The 19,485-nt window shown below is 39.9% G+C and overlaps 1 protein-coding gene across 1 annotated transcript; it reads left to right on the top strand.

Moving 5' to 3' along the window:
• Positions 1–1,425: 1,425 nt before the first annotated feature.
• LOC110368651 (non-compact myelin associated protein) lies at positions 1,426–18,419 on the top strand. Its single transcript, XM_021317523.2, has 4 exons — positions 1,426–1,654; positions 15,772–15,875; positions 16,261–16,345; positions 17,634–18,419. The coding sequence occupies exons 2-4, from the start codon at positions 15,785–15,787 to the stop codon at positions 17,911–17,913; spliced, it is 456 nt and encodes a 151-aa protein (XP_021173198.2). The 5' UTR covers positions 1,426–1,654; positions 15,772–15,784; the 3' UTR covers positions 17,914–18,419.
• Positions 18,420–19,485: the final 1,066 nt, after the last annotated feature.

The raw sequence follows: 19,485 nt of genomic DNA, 5'->3' as shown, positions 1-19,485 counted from the left end.
TTTCTTCTCATAACACACCCAAACACCGTCGGAACATGTAGTTCACGTGGTTAATTTTCAACTCCGTACAAGAGAGGTTTGTGCAAAGATAAGCAGATTTATCACTCTGAAGCAACACTTTTTCAGCCAAAGTCTGCATTTTATAAATGTAGTGCAATTAACTTAAGAGACACATTTATGTTTTTATTGTATTTTTTCCCCCACCCCCAAGGGCCCTCAAAGCTCAATCCACCTGACCTCAAGTCCCCTCTACACCTTTACCTGAGATCAATGGCGCCACCAGGGGGTGTCCTGTCCTGGCCACCCCCCCCCCCCCCCCCCCCCCCCGACTCGCTAGTGTTAATTGTAGTAGCATCAGTTTAGCATTTCCCCCCATTATGCACAGCCAGCAAGTCAGCCAACTGTGACCATAACTGTAATAAGTAATGTGCAATAAGTAATGTGCAATAATCTAATTAATACACTGTCCTACAACCCGTGCAATAATCCTGATGTAGTGACTTCTGCTGCTATCAACACCTGAACATAAGTCAGTACACATTCATGTATGTATATATGTACAAATGTATACAATGAATATGCACATATATACGCGTAGGTACGTATGTATGTAGGCACATAGATATATGTATATATTTAAGTATATAGATATGTTTATATATATATATATATATATATAGACCACTATGAATGTAAATAAGACATCATATGCCCACTCCTATTTCCTTTTTTGTATTTTTTGGTATTCTTTTTGATCCATTGTATATATGAAGATTCGCTGTATATAACTGAATGCACCTTCCCTACTCTGCACCTTCTTGTATGAGCCGATGTGACGAGTGAATTTCTCCATTGTGAGATCGATAAAGACTATCTTATCTTATCTTATCTTATCTTATCTTAACTTGTATCGTGCCTTTATTTGTATTTCCCCTGGTAATTGTTTTGTTTTTCAATAAATGACTAAATGTGCATCTTATTCCTGATATAATAACACAATAAAAAGGAGCTCTTGTTCAACTCAAAATGTTAACTGTTCTGTTATTGGTATATGCACATTAGATTGGATTAAAAATCAAACAATAAACCAAAAGATATCAGTAGTCGTTTACTTAAGTCTTTATGACAGTAGAATAAAATCCTGAAATTATGGCTTTTAGTTTAACTGGCCCCATCTGCCTCCCCCGTTGAAACATTTCTGTTCAGGCCGCTGCCTGAGGTGCATGCAGGACGCTCTCCGGAGGCCGCGGCTGTGGTGAAAGCAGTCTGGAGTCGACGCTGCCTTTGATCGGCGGCCCCGGCCGGCACACCTAAGGCCCGGGCGGAAGGACCAGAAAAACCAGCTGCCTGCCCTGGGATGGATCCTCTCAGAGTCTCCTCCTCCTTCTCTCCCCTCCCACAACAATCACTGAAAGCACACACCGACACACCTCTGCTTGATTTCAAACTCTCTCCCTGCCTGCTCTTCAGCTCTCCTGCTTTCTGGTCGCGGCCGCACTCGTATTTCTCTCCTCTGGGAGTTCGCTGCGTTCCCGTCTGTCTCCGGGCCCCCAACAGGTGGACCATGCCGCCCTCAGCCCGCTGACAGAGGGGCCTCCTCGCTGGAAAGGGTCACTGCGGCAGGTCACAGAGCTGCCTCTGAAGGCTCCACTAGGTAGGGTTGCATTGTTTGCCATGATTTGTGTGTTTGTTTGTGACTGTAGCTGCGTGAGAACTCAGGTGATAAATGATGGCTCACTTTTCAAACCTCTGATTCAGCCGGCGTCTAAATGTGAACATCTAAATCAGGGAAAGGAGACGTTGGAGTCGCCATCTCCGTCAGGAAGCACGTCTCTAGCTGAAATTACACGTCTGTTGAATTTATCACGTCTTCAAAAAAGAGGGAAAACGGGAAAAGTAAATGCCGCTTTACTGATTTCTTGTGTCGGTGCTGTTAAAGTCCCTCCTAAACGTTTCAGATCATCAAACATGTTTTAATGTCAGGAAAAGATCATCTGAGGCATTTTTTTAAATGACGATTGTGTTTATTAGGGCACAGCAGCTAAACCAACATGTCCCTGGATGAAAAAAAGAGTAATTGCCCTCTAAACCTGGTTGTGCCACCTTGGTAGAAATATTGTGTGTGCGATAAATTTGCTACAGATAATTGTGGCCCACTCCTCCTTACTAAACTATTTCAATTCGCCACAATGGAGGGTTTTAGAGCATGCTTAAGGTCCTGCCAAGTCTGAGCTTTGACTAGGCCACCCCCAAAACCTTCGTTTTATCCCTCTGAGCCATCCAGAGGTGGACTTGGTGGCGTGTTTAGGATTGTTTCCCGCCGGGGCTTAAGCCCACAGACTGTTGTTCAGGATTTTCTGACAGGGAGCAGAATTCAAGGTTCCACCAGTTCATGGGTTGGGGCAGCAACGCCATCCCAGACCATCACACCGCCTCCACCGTTTTTGACTGTGAGCTTGTAGTTCTCTCTTTGTGGATCTTACACCAGATGTTGCCAGATGTGCACCCTCCAAAACCTCATTGCAAATAATATTTTCCCAAAGATCCGGGGTGGGATCATCCAAGAAGTTGCCGTTCTGTTTGGTCAGCAATGGTCAGCCTCTGAACTCTCCATTTTCAAAGCCCTATAAATGGCTTTGCAACCCTTTCCAGACTGATAAATATCAATGATTATTTTTTTTTTTATCTTTTCATGATTTTTTTTTTTTAAATTATACAGAAAGATGTGTTGCTTTTTGAGCTCTCTAAGCCTATTTCATGTTGTCAGACTGGTTCTATTCAAGGGACTTTTATTCCTGTGTGGCTGGTGGAAAACTGTGGTTTTATCACAGTTGATTCATTATTTTAGCATTTTTTCCCTCCTTCACAAATGAAAAACTCAAATGAGACATGAATTTTGCAATCATAACATTTTTACATTCGTCTGAAAACACCCTTTATTTTATTATCGGTAACGTTTAAGTGAGAACGCAGATACTATGCGGTTTGTCTTTTGTCTTTACGCACCGCATAAAAAAATCTTACGTTTTTCTGGCTTTAAAGTTCCCTTTTAATCGTTGTATTTGAACACTGTCCGCAGTCGTGTGTACTTTCTTATGTTATCACACTGAACTCAGATAAGCGCTGAGATAAATGTGACAACAAATTAAACCTAAGCTATGGAGGGTAATTTCAAACAGATCTCTCGCTCTGATAAGCCGACGGCTGGATGTGTTTGTCCCAAAGTCCCGGACAGGAATCCATGATGGATGATGAGTTCTTGTTTGTCCTTTCTTAACTGTTTACCCATTTCTGAATGGCTTTGTCTCTTCTTTTTCTTTAATGTTTTACACCCATCAGGCTGTTTTAGACCCTTTCAATGAACGTGTCACTCAAATCTCTGCTTCAGAAGCACTGACTGGAATAAAGGCTTGTTTACTGGATGGCTCAGAAGCACTTTTCCTTCGCTACGACAATCAATTTGTCTTTTCACAACCGAACCGTGTGCTGGGAGCCGTGAAAGCTGTCGAGCGTCGGTGTGGATTCTTTTTCCAGCTTTCTTTTTTTTTTTTTTTTATACATGTTGCTTCTCTTTTATGAGGGATTCTTGGACTTCAACAGGTGTTTCAGGAACAAAGGAACCCATTTGTTTCTTTAATGTTCTGCTTTACATGAAACAACCACCTTTAACAAAACAGGAATCTTCTATTGTTATCACATCTGTCGCCTTTAAGAGTTTTGCTTCTCATATTTGTTCTTTTTTTCTTTTCTTTAGTCATTTTAAACACATCCATCGTTTCTTCTGACGCGTGACTTTTCAGTGACGTCACGCTGCTTCATCCCTTGATGACTGATTCAGATCAGTAAACGCCACAGCTAAATCTCTCGCCCCGTATGACAGGGCGGAGAAGCAAATGAAGTGGGAAGTCCACTTCTCTGGACTCAAATTTCCTATCTCCTCCTCTAAGGCGGCTAATGGGCCCTCTGTTCTCCTCATTAACCTTCTCAAATATTGACGCTGTGCGAAATCTGCTGCAGGTCACGCTCTGATTGTGTTTGTGTGTGCTGGAGACCGCTGTATTTACAGTTCTGTAGGATGCAAAGCCGAACTGCCCTTCAGCTCGGCCTCTTCTTTCCCCGCCGGAGAGGGAAGAGGAAACTGAAGAGTTCCTGTTCGCGTCGAGGCGTCTATCTGAAATAAAAGAGGGCATGATTTGCTCATTCACGGTGGAAGAGGGGACATTGAATTTGATGCGTTTGGAGGAAAGAGAAACGAACTGTTTTTACTAGGAAAAGACCAGCTGATGAGGAAGTGAATTTAACAGAAGTACAATGTAACTGGACAACAAATGCATTTCAGATCTAAAAAAAAATGTAGAAGCTTTTTATGTTTTATTTTTTTAAAGTGATTCTAAAGCTTTTGTGCAACTTTAACAGTAAATGTGAGCAATAATAGGCTGTCGGCATGTAAAATGAGATTAAATGAGGGATTTGGTCCAACAATTTTTTAAAACTACAATATTTGGGAAATCTCTCTTATGGAGAAACGCCACTGATGTACAGCATAAGAGCACTCCTTCCTGGCAAATATCAATAAGGGTCTTAAGACAGTTAATTATTCCAGAAATTAATAGTAATATTAGTTATTTATTAGTGCACCAACTATAAACGAGGAAGGAGTATCTGTGTGTCTCTGGATAAAGGTAAGAGGGAAGCAACAAGAGAGGATCTCTGACAGGGTGGCTGCATGGCTGCATCAGAAGAATGGTACAAGATGGCCGCTCTGATGGACCACATGTTGCATGTTACATTGTTGGCGTCTCAATACATGTGGAAGAGATCAGGATGTGGGGTTTTGGTAGCAGGATATTCACATCTTTTCCTGGTTACTTCACAAGCATCAGAATAAATCAAAGCAAAAACACATTTAACTCAGATTCAGTATGTTAACTGGTGTCATGCCCAGTATTTAGAGTTATGCTATGTTATGCTATGCTATGCTATGCTATGCTATGCTATGCTATGCTATGCTATGCTATGTGCGGTTAGTTTCTTTGTTAGCAATCCGCAGGAGTTGTTTCCATCCCATTTTGTTTACGAGAGGAAAAGATTTGACAACTTTTCGGTCCGGTGTGGTCAGTCAGTCCATTTTTGTCATTTCTGAATAAGGAACCTGGTATTCTTCTTGAAGGTGAAGAATTTACCACAGGGTTTACTCTCTTCTTTCTCTGTTTCTCAAGTCCGCGTGTAACAGAGGTCGTCCGGCCACTGAGGGCGTGTAATCCAGACTTGTGCTGCTGGTAAAAATGAAACAGTTTCTCCTGTGCAGGCAAGCCTTGGTTGGTGAGAGATTTTTAGAGAACTGAAGTGTTGGTCCCTGTTTTTAGAAATCGGGGATGGACCTCATTAATGGAGCCACGGTATGGTCTTTGTCAGGTCTCGTTCCCCACGACCCAGGCAAGTAGCCAAGAGATAGAAAAGGTCGTTTTCCCAGGGTAGACAGATGGGAAAGGAGATCCCAGCTTCTTCTTCTTCCAGGTAGTTTTAGTCGTGGCTCCACAATAAGGGTCAAAGCTTCAGAATAAAAGTTCCGGATGACTTGGACAAAAGATTAACAGGAGGCTATTAATACAGAAAACCACAAACACTTACTTTGTGTTCAGTGATTGTCCCTCATTTCAACCTTACAGGCTCATGGTCCTGGATTCAAGTCTGTTACATTTTCTCCCCCAAGCACATTTTTGTTGAATACACAGAAAAACCGACAGTAACGTCCATCTAAACAGAGCTACAACGCAATTAAAACGTTGTCTCTGATTAGCCATAATTTGGGGACCTTTGGACTAAACGGATAGAGTATACGTTTAGCCCAAACAAAACCTTAAATAGCAATTAACACATCCGGTGTTTTTAACGCTGTTTTTGGCTGGCTAAATTCTCGTTTGATGTCACGATTGAAAACGGATGCATGTTTATGATGGTTGGTACTTAACTTCGTCCACTAAATGCAGGAAAACCAGAGCAGCTGGTAAAGAAGCTGTAAAAGACTGCACTCCTGTGAAGTTAAGCTATTCATAGCCTCCAGATTAGGCTTTAAAGTTGGACACTAACTCATGCAGCGGTGCTGGTAACTGCTTGATAAACTGCCTGACCTCCCGCCGCCTTTAAAGCAACCCTAACTCGCCTAAATCATTCCACCAGCATTGCTCAGAGTACATTTATTAGTCACTGCTGAGCATTCGTATGGGGTATTATCACGGAGCAGCATTGGGGTAGGGAGTGGCGTCAGAGTCAGCTGCATGTAATTTGGTTTAAGGTGTGAAAAGTAGGTGTTTCTTCTTCCAAGGAATCTCCTCCGTCTCACACGACGTGTTTTAAAATGAACAAAAGTTCTGCACATGAAGCTGAAATACCAGAGCGATTGCATTTTTGTCATGCAGCTAGCTGGTTATGTGGTTTTCACATTTTCTCCATGGGTATCTCACCGCGAGGGAACCGCGCGTGTGTCGTTGTTTGCAGCCGCTGATCTATTCACTGAGCTATATAATACACTGGAGTGCTGATTTTGCCGAAAAACTGAAGTCACTGGCCGCCATCTTGCTACTCCCTACTCTCACAGAATCCCACAGGATTTGGTTGCAACAACAAGCAGTTTTCTGGCTGAGTGAAAACGTTTCACAGGTAATTCTACAGTCAGTGGATGTACTAACACTATCAACTACTAGGAAATAAGGTGCTGAAATATTTTACATGTTATTCATATTAAATATATATATATATATATATATATATATATATATATATATATATATATATATATATATATATATAAGTATGTGTATATGTATATATATGTATACACATATGTAAATATATGTTTTTGTATATTGTTATTTATATATTTATAAATGTTAAACATATATATTTAAATGAATAAAATGCAAAATATTTCAGCACATGACTTTCTCAGTACTTGATATTTTTAGAACATAACATAAAACTATATGGCATTTGACATTTTAAAAGTCTTAAGCCCCCCCTGAACATAAGAAAATCCTCGTTATTCGATGCTGTAGCGCACATATTCCCTAGTTACTGAGGGGAAATAGGGAGTACCAATATGGCGGCTGGTGGCTTCAAAGCGACTCGTTCAAACAGACGGTGATTAGCACTCCAGTGTATTATATAGCTCAGTGGATCTACTGCGTCCTGCAAAGGGATTCACAAACCTTGGCCTTTTTCCACATTTTATCACGTTACAACCATAACATTAGAGCACATTGTGCAAATAAAATCTAAAGCGTGACATTCATTTTTACTCAGGCCCTCTCTACTCTAAAATCTCCATGTGAAACCCAGTGCAACAACCGGACATCAAAACGTCTTCTAATTAACATAAGTCCACCGCTGTGTGGCACAAAGGCTAACCTAGCAAGACTTGGCCGCCCACAGAAGAGCATCGGCTTGAGAAGCAGCTCGGTGGAAGAGGATTTAACACGGTTCCGGCTGATTTACAATCAGAAGACACAGAGGGATCCCTACACAATCACCTGGATCAATGACTACCTGACAAAAAGGCCGCAGCTTGTGAGACTGAAGGGTTGTGCGTCTGACCAGGTGGTCAGCAGGACAAAATAAACATACTTTCCTTCTCACTTTCCACCACGAGTTCTGTCATCTGCAGAAATACTCAGATCCACGCAGCCAAACGCTGAGGACAGAGATCCCGTGGTCCGCTTTGATGCATGGCGTGGGAACAGCCATCTTATCTTGGATGTGAGCGAGACAAAGGGGATGATTGTAGATTTCAGGAGAAACGGGAAAGCAACAAAGACTGTTTCCATCATGGGAGACGCTGTGGAGGTGGTGGAAAGCCCTTGATGTTCATGCAGATTACAGACTGGTCTAGAGATGCCAGCGAGGCTGGGCACAAGTAGTTTGTGTCAGTGTTTGCAGGAAAGATGCTGCAGATCTTCCAGGTTTTCTAAATCTCTTCTGCCATCATCTGTTAGGGTAGCAGCATCATAAGATGAGATAAGATAGTCTTTATTGATCTCACAATGGAGAAATTCACTCGTCACATCGGCTCATACAAGAAGGTGCAGAGTAGGGAAGGTGCATTCAGTTATATACAGTGAATCTTCATATATACAATGGATCAAAAAGAATACCAAAAAATACAAAAAAGGAAATAGGAGTGGGCATATGATGTCTTATTTACATTCATAGTGGTATATATATATATATATATAAACATATCTATATACTTATATATATACATATATCTATGCGCCTACATACATACGTACCTACGCGTATATATGTGCATATACATTGTATACATTTGTACATATGTTCAGGTGTTGATAGCAGCAGAAGTCACTACATCAGGATTATTGCACGGGTTGTGGCCCAGTGTATTAATTAGATTATTGCACATTAGTTATTGCACATTACTTATTACAGTTATGGTCACAGTTACAGTGCAGCGGCAGAGGCAGATATCAGAGGCAGAAAGATTTAAAAAAAAAAATCTGAACAACCTGACAATAAAGACGCTGTTCTGGAGCCTCTGGAGATAATTGTGCAAAGATGGAATCCCTTACAGAAATTATGAACAGCAGATGGGTTGAATCTCAGCCAGATGTCTTCCTACGTCATGCGTGCATGCCCCCCCTGCCTCTCAGGAAACTCCAACTTTCTCTGGCAATGCGAAAATGTAACCGGTACCTCTAAATATGTGTGGGTACGTCATTGTTTTTACTGCGTCTGAGTTGTCCTGCGATGTATCGACCACCTGTCCAGGTTGTGTCTTCTTCTCTCCCACTGACCAGTGGAGATTAAGGGACAATAAAAAGGTGATGGATGGAGATAAGAAGAAAATAAACATTTTACCTGCTGACTGAAGAAAGGAATAATAAAGTTAAAAGGGGTGTTGGAAATAGAAAATGTTTCTTGTTTCAAAGATTCGGTCCAAACTGATGTTCGTTTAGTGTGACTGAGAGTCTTCCCTTTTTTTTTTTAATCCAGCATTTTCATCAAAAGGCTCCTTGTTGTGCCTCTTTTTATATCAAATATATACTTATTTTATTTGCCATTTTAACCAAAGCTTTAAATCAACAAAAGAACACAGAACCACGGGGATCTGTGAAGGTTTGCAGTGATTTTCATTTTCTAATAAATGCACTCAGCTCTCCAGTGTCAGAGCCATAAAGCCGGACGCTGATTCTTTTTTGCTCATTTTGTCACATTTTTCCAACACGTTTGCATCCTTGGAGCTCTCTTTTCTTTCTTTCACATAACTGCCACGATCTGTCAGTCAGTTTTTGCATATAAATCGTTGCAAAAAATCAGAGCCTCCGCATGCATGTATGTCTTCACAGCAGGGCTAAGCAGGAGAGCGTAAAGATTTGGTTACTGCTCTTAAGGTCCGGGACAAAACAAATGTTTTGGGGGCCTGAATATGTCCCTGTTTAGGTTTTAATTATTTTTTTTTTAACAAGTGGTCTCGTAAATCTGTTCCATCCTCAGCTGCATAACATCCTGCTTTATGTTACCAAAGCGGTTGCGTTGCCAACCTTTCGCAGCGTACAATCCAATCACTTATCTGGAGCTGTCAGGTCTGTAAACAGCGAACGTGATGGATGTCATTATTAACCTTTGCGCTCACTAGTGTGCCAACACTTGAAGAGTCTGTGATGCCGTGTTTGCCGTCGAGCAGGAAGCTGGATAACACTTTCAGCACACAAAAAAAATAAATACCTAAAACAAGCCTCTCATCACCTGGTAATAAAAACGAAAGCTTGATTCTTTCCTCAAGAGGCACGGCCTGTGAGATGAGCGAAGGGATTTTACTCTCTGCTTCGTCATTTTCATGGCAGTCAGGGTTCATTATTGTCACTTCCACAATTTGGAGCGGTGGACTGAAAATTCACATTGGGTGCAGGGCATGCAAGGCTTGTAAAGTTTGATGGTTAGACCTGCATGAGCCTCTGCAGCTTCCCATAAATCATTTTGGGCTGAAGCTGCTCGTAAAGAGAGACGGTGAGGAGGAGATATCAGGGCTTCTCATCCTTTTACTGTTTACAAACTAGAAATTATTAAAAAAAACATCTAGTTATAACTGAACATAAAACTGTGCAGTCTGTCATAAAGAAAATGACACTACAAAAGTAACTACATGGCTGAGCATTAAAAACAAAACCTGGCTCAAAATCTATCATGATGTCTTCTAAAGGATGAACATTTTTGAATGTTTTTATTTCCTATTAGATGATTTTTAGCACAGATTTAAAGAACCTGCATATTTATCAGATGCTATTTTTTTCAGGATTACACAACAAAAATTCACTAGGACGCAGCAATTAATGAAATTACAAATTTTATCTTTTCGTTCAATAAATAAATGTCCCCTTTTTGTGATTTAATTAGGTTAGAAGCACAGAGGCAAAACTGTGTGACGAAGGAGCTGGTTTTACAGCGTAGAGGAACGTTTTCTGCATATCAGACGAACATTTAAAATATAATTTTGACAAATGTTTACTGCTCTCTCAGGAAAGAGGTTTCACGGTCCAGAATTCAGATTTCTGAAACCCAACAGTAATTACAGGAGGAAAGTGTAGGAGAGGGAGTATTTCAACTGTTTTTGATCCGTCTGCATGATTACATAATTACCTCATCATTTTCTCAGAAATTTGTGTATTTTTCATTGATTTGAGCAGGTAAATAAGACTATTTGCCAATGGGATTAGTAGTTCTACCACAAAAATAAGATAATTATATATTCTGCACTTGAAAAATTATGATGGAGATGAATTTTTCCTACTTAAAGTGCAAAAATCTTATTCCATTGGCAAATAATCATATTTACCTGCTCAAATCAAGAACAAAATGCACTAATTTCGAGAAAAATTTACTTAATTTTAGTTCCCTTTTTGCAGTGGAAGACTTTGGTTTAAGATTAAAGATGGCTTAGGGGCGGTTTTTTTATTTATCTGAACTGTCCTTATGTATATTTATGTCACCAGTCCAAGAGTGAATACCACAGCGGTTTTGAATGCTTATGATGAAGTTGATCTATGATTAAAGTCTGACATGGAGTGAAATTGAACGTCTGATAGGAATCATCGTTTAGTTTGGCTGCACTTTCCCATCGGCATCGTTAATTTCCCCCGTCTCCAAAACGAGCGTACGTATGGGTCAGAGTCGCCGTGACGACCGCACGTTTTCCAGTCAAGATTTATTTATTTTTAAGGTCAAATTTGGTGTGTTTGCGATAACTGCACCCTTATTTTAAGAATCATTTGGAAAACTATAACCTGTTGACTATGATTAACATATATTTGACTGAAATGGGAGTGTGTTTTTTTCTGTTAACCCGTGAGTTTTAGTAAAACAACACAGAATAAGAGACTTTTCAGAGTTTTGTAGAAAACCACCAGCTACGTTCTGAGCTTTTAATTTTTAATTCTGCTTTTCCTTTTCTGCTTGAGTGTTTTCTGTGAAGTTTGCTTTCCAAAGTTATATGGTGGATCAGATTAAATCAGGATTAACGGGGTTAAATAAAGCGTTTCCTATCACAACAGCTACGGTCACCAGCACGTTTTGAATCTCCGCAGTTTACAAGTTTATACAATTTGACAAATCTTTAGGGGTGTTTTGGATTCAGAGGTTTTGCATACGTTCCAGTTAATTTGACTGCAATCCACGGACAGGCGGATCAGATTTAGACAGGAAAGACTGCAGCAGACTGGTTTTATGTGCCTATCCATGTGCTGGGGTTCTCATCTTTTTATTGCCAATGCAAATCCTGCAATCTTGCGCCTCCTGTTCCATCTGCTGCTGTGGTTCAGTCCCAGTTGACGCACTGCAGCCTCACTGCCCTCAACACCCCAGTTAACCCGAATTTAAAATGTTTGCTGCAATATTTCATCTGAATTAGGATTCAGTATACTTTAAATGGGAGATTATGTGATATGATGCAATAGAATAAGTAGATAACAATGAGCCTGTTCCAGTTTTCAGGTCACAGAAGAGAAAACTGAAATGCATTTGTTTAAACAGGCCTCGCTGTAAAGTTAACCGTTGAGTGACAGCTGGTGTAACATGGTTTTTCTTTACATCAGAGGTCTGCATGAGTCGGTATCTGTGGGCGAGCCTTTGTCTCCACCCGGGGAACGTATCGTTTTGCAGGGACAGCCCTCACCCACGGCTGTGCGTTTCCTGAACGGTATCAGGGATCCTCCGGAACAACAGAGGATCTCTGCGTGACGCAAAACACCAGGTTAGATGGAGATCTGAAAACTGCGCTGAGGTCAAGGAAAATCTGTTTTGTCTGACGGAAACAGCGTTACATTGTCAGGCCAAAAAAAAAAAAAAAAAAACGTCAAAGGCCAGGTGTTGTGTCTGTTGGTATAGTAGTTTAAAAATAAGTCATGTATTGTTCTTTATGGCTTTGCAGTCCCAGATTTCAAAATCCACGTATCAGCATCATGATTATCTTTAATTTCACACTGTCTCGTCCTCCTCTTTGTCAACTCATACGCTAATTAAACTACAGCCAGTCTTGTACCTTGTGTTCCTGATTCAACGTCTTCTTGCAACGATCCTGCACAAAACAATGTTTTCTGATCAAAGCGTCGGTAACAACGCGTTGATCGGTTTGTCCGAAGGCTGGAGCACAAAAACAAAAAACAGATTTCATACATTCTGCATGCGGGAATAGAGAAACTCAGACTTACAATTCTGTTTAGTAAAGTATTTGTGCGTGTCTGCTGAGAGAATCATGGCTAAAAACAGAGAAAATTGGTGAGATTTGTTTAACAGTGTCTGGGCTAACATCTCACCGGCTGATTGTCTGCAACTAATCAACAGAATCATTTCACACCTCAGAACCGCCTGCGATGCTTTGTGAAAATGTCTGCAAACATTTGATTCACAGGGAGCTTCTTTTCTATTTATTCACTCACTTTTGTCATGTTTTTTTTAAACATGATCTCTGAGTTGTGTGGCATCCCTCACAGGTCCATTTTTATTCATTTATTTAGTCTTGGCCTATTAAGTTCTGCTCTCTGTCAAACAATGAGGGTGATTTATTAAATATCTGTTAATAAATGGCTCAGGAGTAATGCATATGTGTTTGTTTTCCATTAACAAACGGATGTTTATCTCCTTCAAGTCTAACTATTTTGAAAAGGCCTTTTCTCAAAATGCAGCTGTTAGTCCTCTGACATCCACAAATGAAATTATAAACATCACCCATAACCATGTTAGAATAAAAGATATTTTAATGTCAGTTCCTTTAATAACAATTTCTGGTTCCTTTATGTGCAGAATCATAAATTGCATGAATCAGACATGATGATTAACGGACTGAAGAGGAAGGTGGCATTGTCTCTCTTTTCATTGCTTTGCGGATGACGTCCAGATTTTTATGCCCCTTAAACTACAAAATGGTAAAAATGAATCTCTTCAGCTTTTGATAGATTGTTTAGCTGAAGTTAAATCTTGGATGGAACAAACTTTCTTCACCTCAAAGTAAAAACAGTAAATGTCAAGTTATATTATTTGGCCAAAGTCTTCACACTACAAATCCAGATCTGATACTTGTTTCTTTAGCTCGGTTTTGTCAGACCTCTGCTAGGAATCTTGGCTGCCCATCTTTTATCAAATAGATTTTAATATTCTCTTAACTTCTAAAGTTTTAAATGGGTTAGCACCCCCTTATCTTCGGGACCTTTTAAAATTTCAGTCAGTGTCCAGAACCCTACGATCAAATAATCAGCTGCTACTGACAGTTCCTCGGACCCGACCTAAGAGGAAAGGAGATCGGGCTTTTTCTGTTGTTGCTCCTATTCTATAGAACAATTTACCTTTCCAAATTAGATCTGCCCACAGCCTGGATCATTTTAAATCACTTCTCAAAACTCATTTTTATTCTTTTGCATTTTTTGGAAAAAGTGTTTTGATACTCTGTTTTTATCAATTTGTGTTATTGTTGTTCTTGTACAGCACTTTGGTGCAGTTTTACATCTGTTTTTAAAGTGCTATATAAATAAATTTGACATTGACATTAACATAATGAGTGGATGGGTCAGATTTCCCTTTGTCGTACTGCAGAAAAGGCAGAAAAGGCTTTTATTTTGGTTCACAGTTGAAGATCCAACAGTAAAGCTGGATTCAGTGAGGCAAAAGACAGCAGAGCATTCAGGAAACCTCTAGTGGGGGACCTACATTTTAACTTCCACATAAAGTCCATCAGCAAATCAGCCTACTTGAAAAGTAAAAAACACAGTAACAGAAGAGAAAAAATCATAAAGTTTTTATTTTCATTCGGTTAGACTATTTTAACGGTGTCTTTACACTAAAACCATCAGAAGTCCTGACCAGCACCAGGTTCTTGGGTCAAATCCCTCCAGCCCTTAAATCACTGCACTGTTTAGACTTTTAAATCTTGGACCGAAATGTGTGTCAGAGTTGCTGTCGAGGACAAACCATATGTCATTAGAGGCGTGCTCACTCAGAGCACCGGCGTTAAACGAGGTGGAGGCAGCATTTAGTTGTTATCCTCCTGAACTGAGGAAAAAACTGCTTGGAAACCTGAGAAACGCAGAAGCTGCTGGTTCCTTTAAATCAGGACTGAAATCATTACTTTTCACTGCAGCTTTCCCATACAGCTCACTAATTACTTCATCTGTTATCATGTCTTATCCATTTGCTTGATGAGAAGTTACATTTTAATATTTAATTTTGCTGGGCTTTGATTTATTTTACTGGACGTAAACATTTCTTGTCGTTAAAACAAATTTCCTTTCCCACAGCTCTTTTATTTTCATGTAAAGGCCTTTGAATGGCCTTATGCAACGACAGAGCTGTACAAATAAGCATGCCTTGGCTGCAAAAACGGATCTAAAAATAAGTAAAATGTTCTTAAAGTTAATGTATTTATCCTTGATTTGGGCAGGTAAATAAGATTATCTGCCAATGGAATGAGTATTTTGACCCCTAGAATAAGATAATTAGACACCCTGCATTTGAAATAAGACTTAGACTTAGACATCCCTGTGGCTCTACGCTTCTCCAGGAGTGAATGCTGCTTGTCGGGACTTTGATGCAATCAACTGGTTCCCTTATATAGGAACATTTTTGACCAATCTGTATAATCTGACCCAATCTGTACAATATGATTGAACTTGACTTTGTAAAGCACCTTGAGATGACATGTTTCATGAATTGGCGCTATATAAATAAGATTGAATTGAATTGAATTGAACATAGACAACTTTATTTGTCATTTTGTATGCACAGAGTGCGTACAGAACGAAATTTCGTTGCATACAGCTTGTAAAATTGCAGTAGAATGAAATTACAGTATAAGGTGCAGCAGTGATTTAAAGTAAACAATTGAAATGTAGACAATGCAGGAGAAAGTCACAGTGTACAGGTGAGTTTTTTTTAAAATCATTTGTATGTGCAGAATTGATTGTGCAAAGGGCATTTGTGCAAGAATACAGCTTGTAAATTACAGTAAATTTCTTATTTACCTGCTCAAAGCAAGGACAAATACACTCATTATAAGAAGATTTTACTTATTTCTAGTTCCGTTTTTGCAGTGTTGGCTGTTTCCACGTCGCTGTGCCACGTTTTCATTCCTTTATTTGTTACGTATATATTTGAAATCTCTTCATGCTGTTCTTGTCTCCATCTGACTGAAAGTTACTGCAGAGGCGGTAGTATTGCTTCAACATCTTTTTAAACAGGTTGTGGAATCACAGTTTTTCCTCTTCCTTGCAGGTTATCGCTGAAAATGAGTTCATCTGCTTCCCCTGCGCCCGTCACCACAGTCCCCTCAAACACGACCCCCGTGACCAAATCGCAGGAACAAATCCTCATCCAGAGTAAGAGACAAGTTTGACGTTTTGTGCCTGTTTATGCTTTTCCCCTCTGTGCCATGTTAGCTGGAAACAAAAACGACTCGCCGTTCTTCCTGCAGGCATTAAACGCCCATCGTGTCTCATCAGCGGCATTCTCTTTCGTCATAGAGAGAATTTTTTTTTGTGACAGGTTGTACAGGTGTGGCGCCCATGCATGCATGTATATCAGGAAATATTTGCCATGTTTTGTTTACCCGTTGCCATGCAACACTTCCGGAGGATACTCCAAAACGTGGCGGCACAGACAGAAGACAAAATGTGAACCGAGTGGAGATTGTGGAAAAGGAAGCTCGAGTGAAAAGCAGGCTGCCATCAAATTCACGTCCCTTTCTGTCTGTCTGCTTCACAGGCTCTGGCGCTATGATCGCCGTCATTGTCATAGGCATCATTATCATTCTTGCTGTTGTTCTCATCATCCTGAAGACATACAACAGGTGAGATGGCATTCCTGCATGTTAAATCGCCTTGATTATATACGGCATCTATTTTTATCCGGGGATAACTGGATGCCTTCTGCAGCTTTCCAGCTTTTCGTCTGGTCCAGTGTGAATATATGGGATTTATAAAAGAGTCTAAACCTGAAAGATCGACAACATCCCCCCATGTTCTCATACAGTACACCGGGATGTATTAATGCCTTATGACTTTTTTCCCATTTTCACGCTACAACTAAATATTTTGGTTTATTTCAGCAGGATTTTATGTGATCGGTATAAAGTACAAAGTATCTGTGAAATGGAGCAAAAACAATACATGATTTGCTTTTACATTCAGATTCATCAAGTGTGGTGTGCCGCTGCAATCTCAGCTTAAAACTGTTCTGCAGGGTCTCTGGCAGCTTTTGCATATCTAGAGGCTGATATTTTGGTCCCTTATTCCCTGAAGAAGAACTCAAGTCAGATTGGCCGGAGAGCGTCTGTGAACATCAGACTTGCCACGGGTTCTCAATACGATGTAGGGGTGGACTTTGACTAGGCCATTCTAGCACAGGAAAATGTCTCCGCTTGAGGCAAAATGCAAATAGGACGTCTAGCGTCATTATACGCATGAGGACTATACTTACTGACCCGTGGATTTCTCTGCTGCATCTCCTTTATGGGTAGTAGATGGAAGGGGGCTGAGTACTACTGTACAACACATTTTTCATATTTTATTCAGTCAAAAAAACAACATAAAAAATGTATTGTTTTCCTTTTTCACAATTAATCATTAGCTTCTCGTATCCTATTAAATAAAGTGGCAATAAAATACACTTAGAAAATATGGAAGGCCATTAACAAAAAAACACTTTGATCTCAGAATCCAGGTTTTAATCAGTCAAAGTCAGAATTTAATAGACTTTTTTGAATGGCTCTCATCCTCTTCTGCAAGAAAGTTTAGGAGTTCTTTTTTGATATGTAGGAGTATTTTTGATATGTAATTAAAATTACATATCAACATGTTCGTAGCCTGGTTTAGAAGTATAATTTGTGTTTTTGTTTTTTTTTATTTTGGTTTGCTGCTACATTCCTGAAAAATATCACAATATTTGGATTGAATTTCTGTTTCTTTATATTTATATCTTATCTGGGTTTTTTATTTTTGTATTACATATAGCTCCTTATGTTTGTACCGTTTCTCTTCTGTCTGTTGTTTTTATTCAGGGACTCACACCAAAGTTTTGCTGAAATGTGCAGCTGAACATCATAGAGTCTGAAAGTCTTTTGTTCTGTTCTTGGCCAGGCGGACACATGCAGCTAGACTCCTGGGAGGCTCCAAACCGCGTCCAAAGATGTCCCAGTCCACGGTCAACGGCAGCATGCCTCTCAGCACCATCGGGGTCAACTCTGTGTCGGGCAGCGTGGCGAACTCAAACCCGCCGTCCGAGGCCGGCTTCCAGCTGTCCAGAGCGGAGCTCGGCATGACGGAGGGGAACCACATGGAGCGGTTCAGCACCACCAGCGACTACAGCGAATCCACTGTGGTCACCATACATGACACGCCCTCCCCGCTGAACACATAGCACACAGACTGGAGGTCAGGCTGAAAACCGACTGATCTTTTATCTTCAAACCTGACCACACACTGCGCCGAGTCAACCCTGTGGTCTTGGTGTGCGCGCCTGTCGGTCTGCGCCCGGACCGAGCCGCTGCAGGTGACCGGTCGGGTTTTACAGGACGTGCAAAATGTGCATCATGAACAAAATAGCATCACGTTTAGGCACCGTGGATTATGAAGGATCTTGCATGAAGAAAATTTGATGAAGAACTTATGACAGTGTTTTCTGAGAAAACATGATGCACTGGAGCAAAGCGGTGAGATATCGTGACTGCTATAGGTGGACGATGTCGGACTAAGGGAGTGATTTTCAGACTCCGAGCATCCAAGATCAGAAGTTCTGCTCCTTTGTTTGGAAGCCGTAGAGTCAGAAACCTGCACATTTAAAGCAGTGTATGATTAGTTTTAAAGTTAGAGAAACGACATAGAGGAGATTATGAGCAGTATGACTGCTCCTGTTAAACATTTACTGCCCTCAATGATGTATTTTGTTGTATTGATGATGTATTAGTTTAGATACATACACACATATATATATATATATATATATATATATATATATATATATATATATATATATATATATATATATATATATATATATATATATAAAAGGAATGAAATCTGAAGAAAATCTGTCCACAAAACCTATTGATGTGAATCCTTAATAGTTTGACAGTAAAGTATTTTGCACTTTATTTTTTCTGTTCCTCTTCTCTTCGTGTTTCTTTTTCTTTACGAGTCATCATAATAATAAAATTACAAAGTTTTGTGTTTCATGATTTTGGGATTTCATTTTTAATGAAAGTGCTAATGTGTACACAGGAGCTAGATAGCTGAGAAAAACGATTAAACAAAACAAACGGAGTAGAATATGACTGAAGATTTATTGCCAAGAAGCCATGTTGCAATGAATAAATAATATATTAAACACCAATTTCCTGACGTCTTACTTTATATATCTTTAAGTAGATTCATTTGGGTTGTCTTCAAACACTTGAAGTATACGGATGATTCATCTGATTCCAACTATACTTATTTCAGCTCTGTTTTACTGGGGTAATAAATCATGTTTATTGATTTATGCTTCATGTGACTATTTATTTTAAGCAGAGAAGTAATGAAATAAAAAGGTCTTTGTTGAGCGGGACTGCACGTGATTGCAATATGAATTACAATAAAATGAAACAACAAAAATACTTTTTATTAAATTGAAAAATATTCAATACGGTTTGCTATTATTGTTATAAATAATAGTGTGCGCGTGAATGGTTGTTTGTCCTGTTTGTCTCTGTGTTGCCCTGCGACAGACTGGCGACCTGTCCAGGGTGAACCCTGCCTCTCGCCCACTGAACACTGGAGATAGGCACCAGCACCCCTCATGACCCCATGAGGGATAAGCGAGTCAGAAAATGGAGGGATGGATGGATGTTATAAATAATAATTAACCATAATACAAATCATAATGTATTGGAAATCTTTAAACTAGACATTGCAATGGTTATTGCACTATGCACCTTCTACCTCTTCAGACCCA

Source organism: Fundulus heteroclitus, chromosome 19 (genome assembly GCF_011125445.2).
Source record: "Fundulus heteroclitus isolate FHET01 chromosome 19, MU-UCD_Fhet_4.1, whole genome shotgun sequence".
NCBI classification, from domain to species: Eukaryota; Metazoa; Chordata; class Actinopteri; order Cyprinodontiformes; family Fundulidae; genus Fundulus; species Fundulus heteroclitus.
This window is presented reverse-complemented; position numbering and strand designations above follow the sequence as displayed.

Coding starts and splice junctions, on each gene's coding strand:
- LOC110368651 (XM_021317523.2), top strand. CDS start 15,785: ATGAGTTCATCTGCTTCCCCTGCGCCCGTCACCACAGTCCCCTCAAAC. Junction 15,876..16,260: donor GGAACAAATCCTCATCCAGA/GTAAGAGACAAG, acceptor TCTGCTTCACAG/GCTCTGGCGCTATGATCGCC. Junction 16,346..17,633: donor ATCCTGAAGACATACAACAG/GTGAGATGGCAT, acceptor GTTCTTGGCCAG/GCGGACACATGCAGCTAGAC.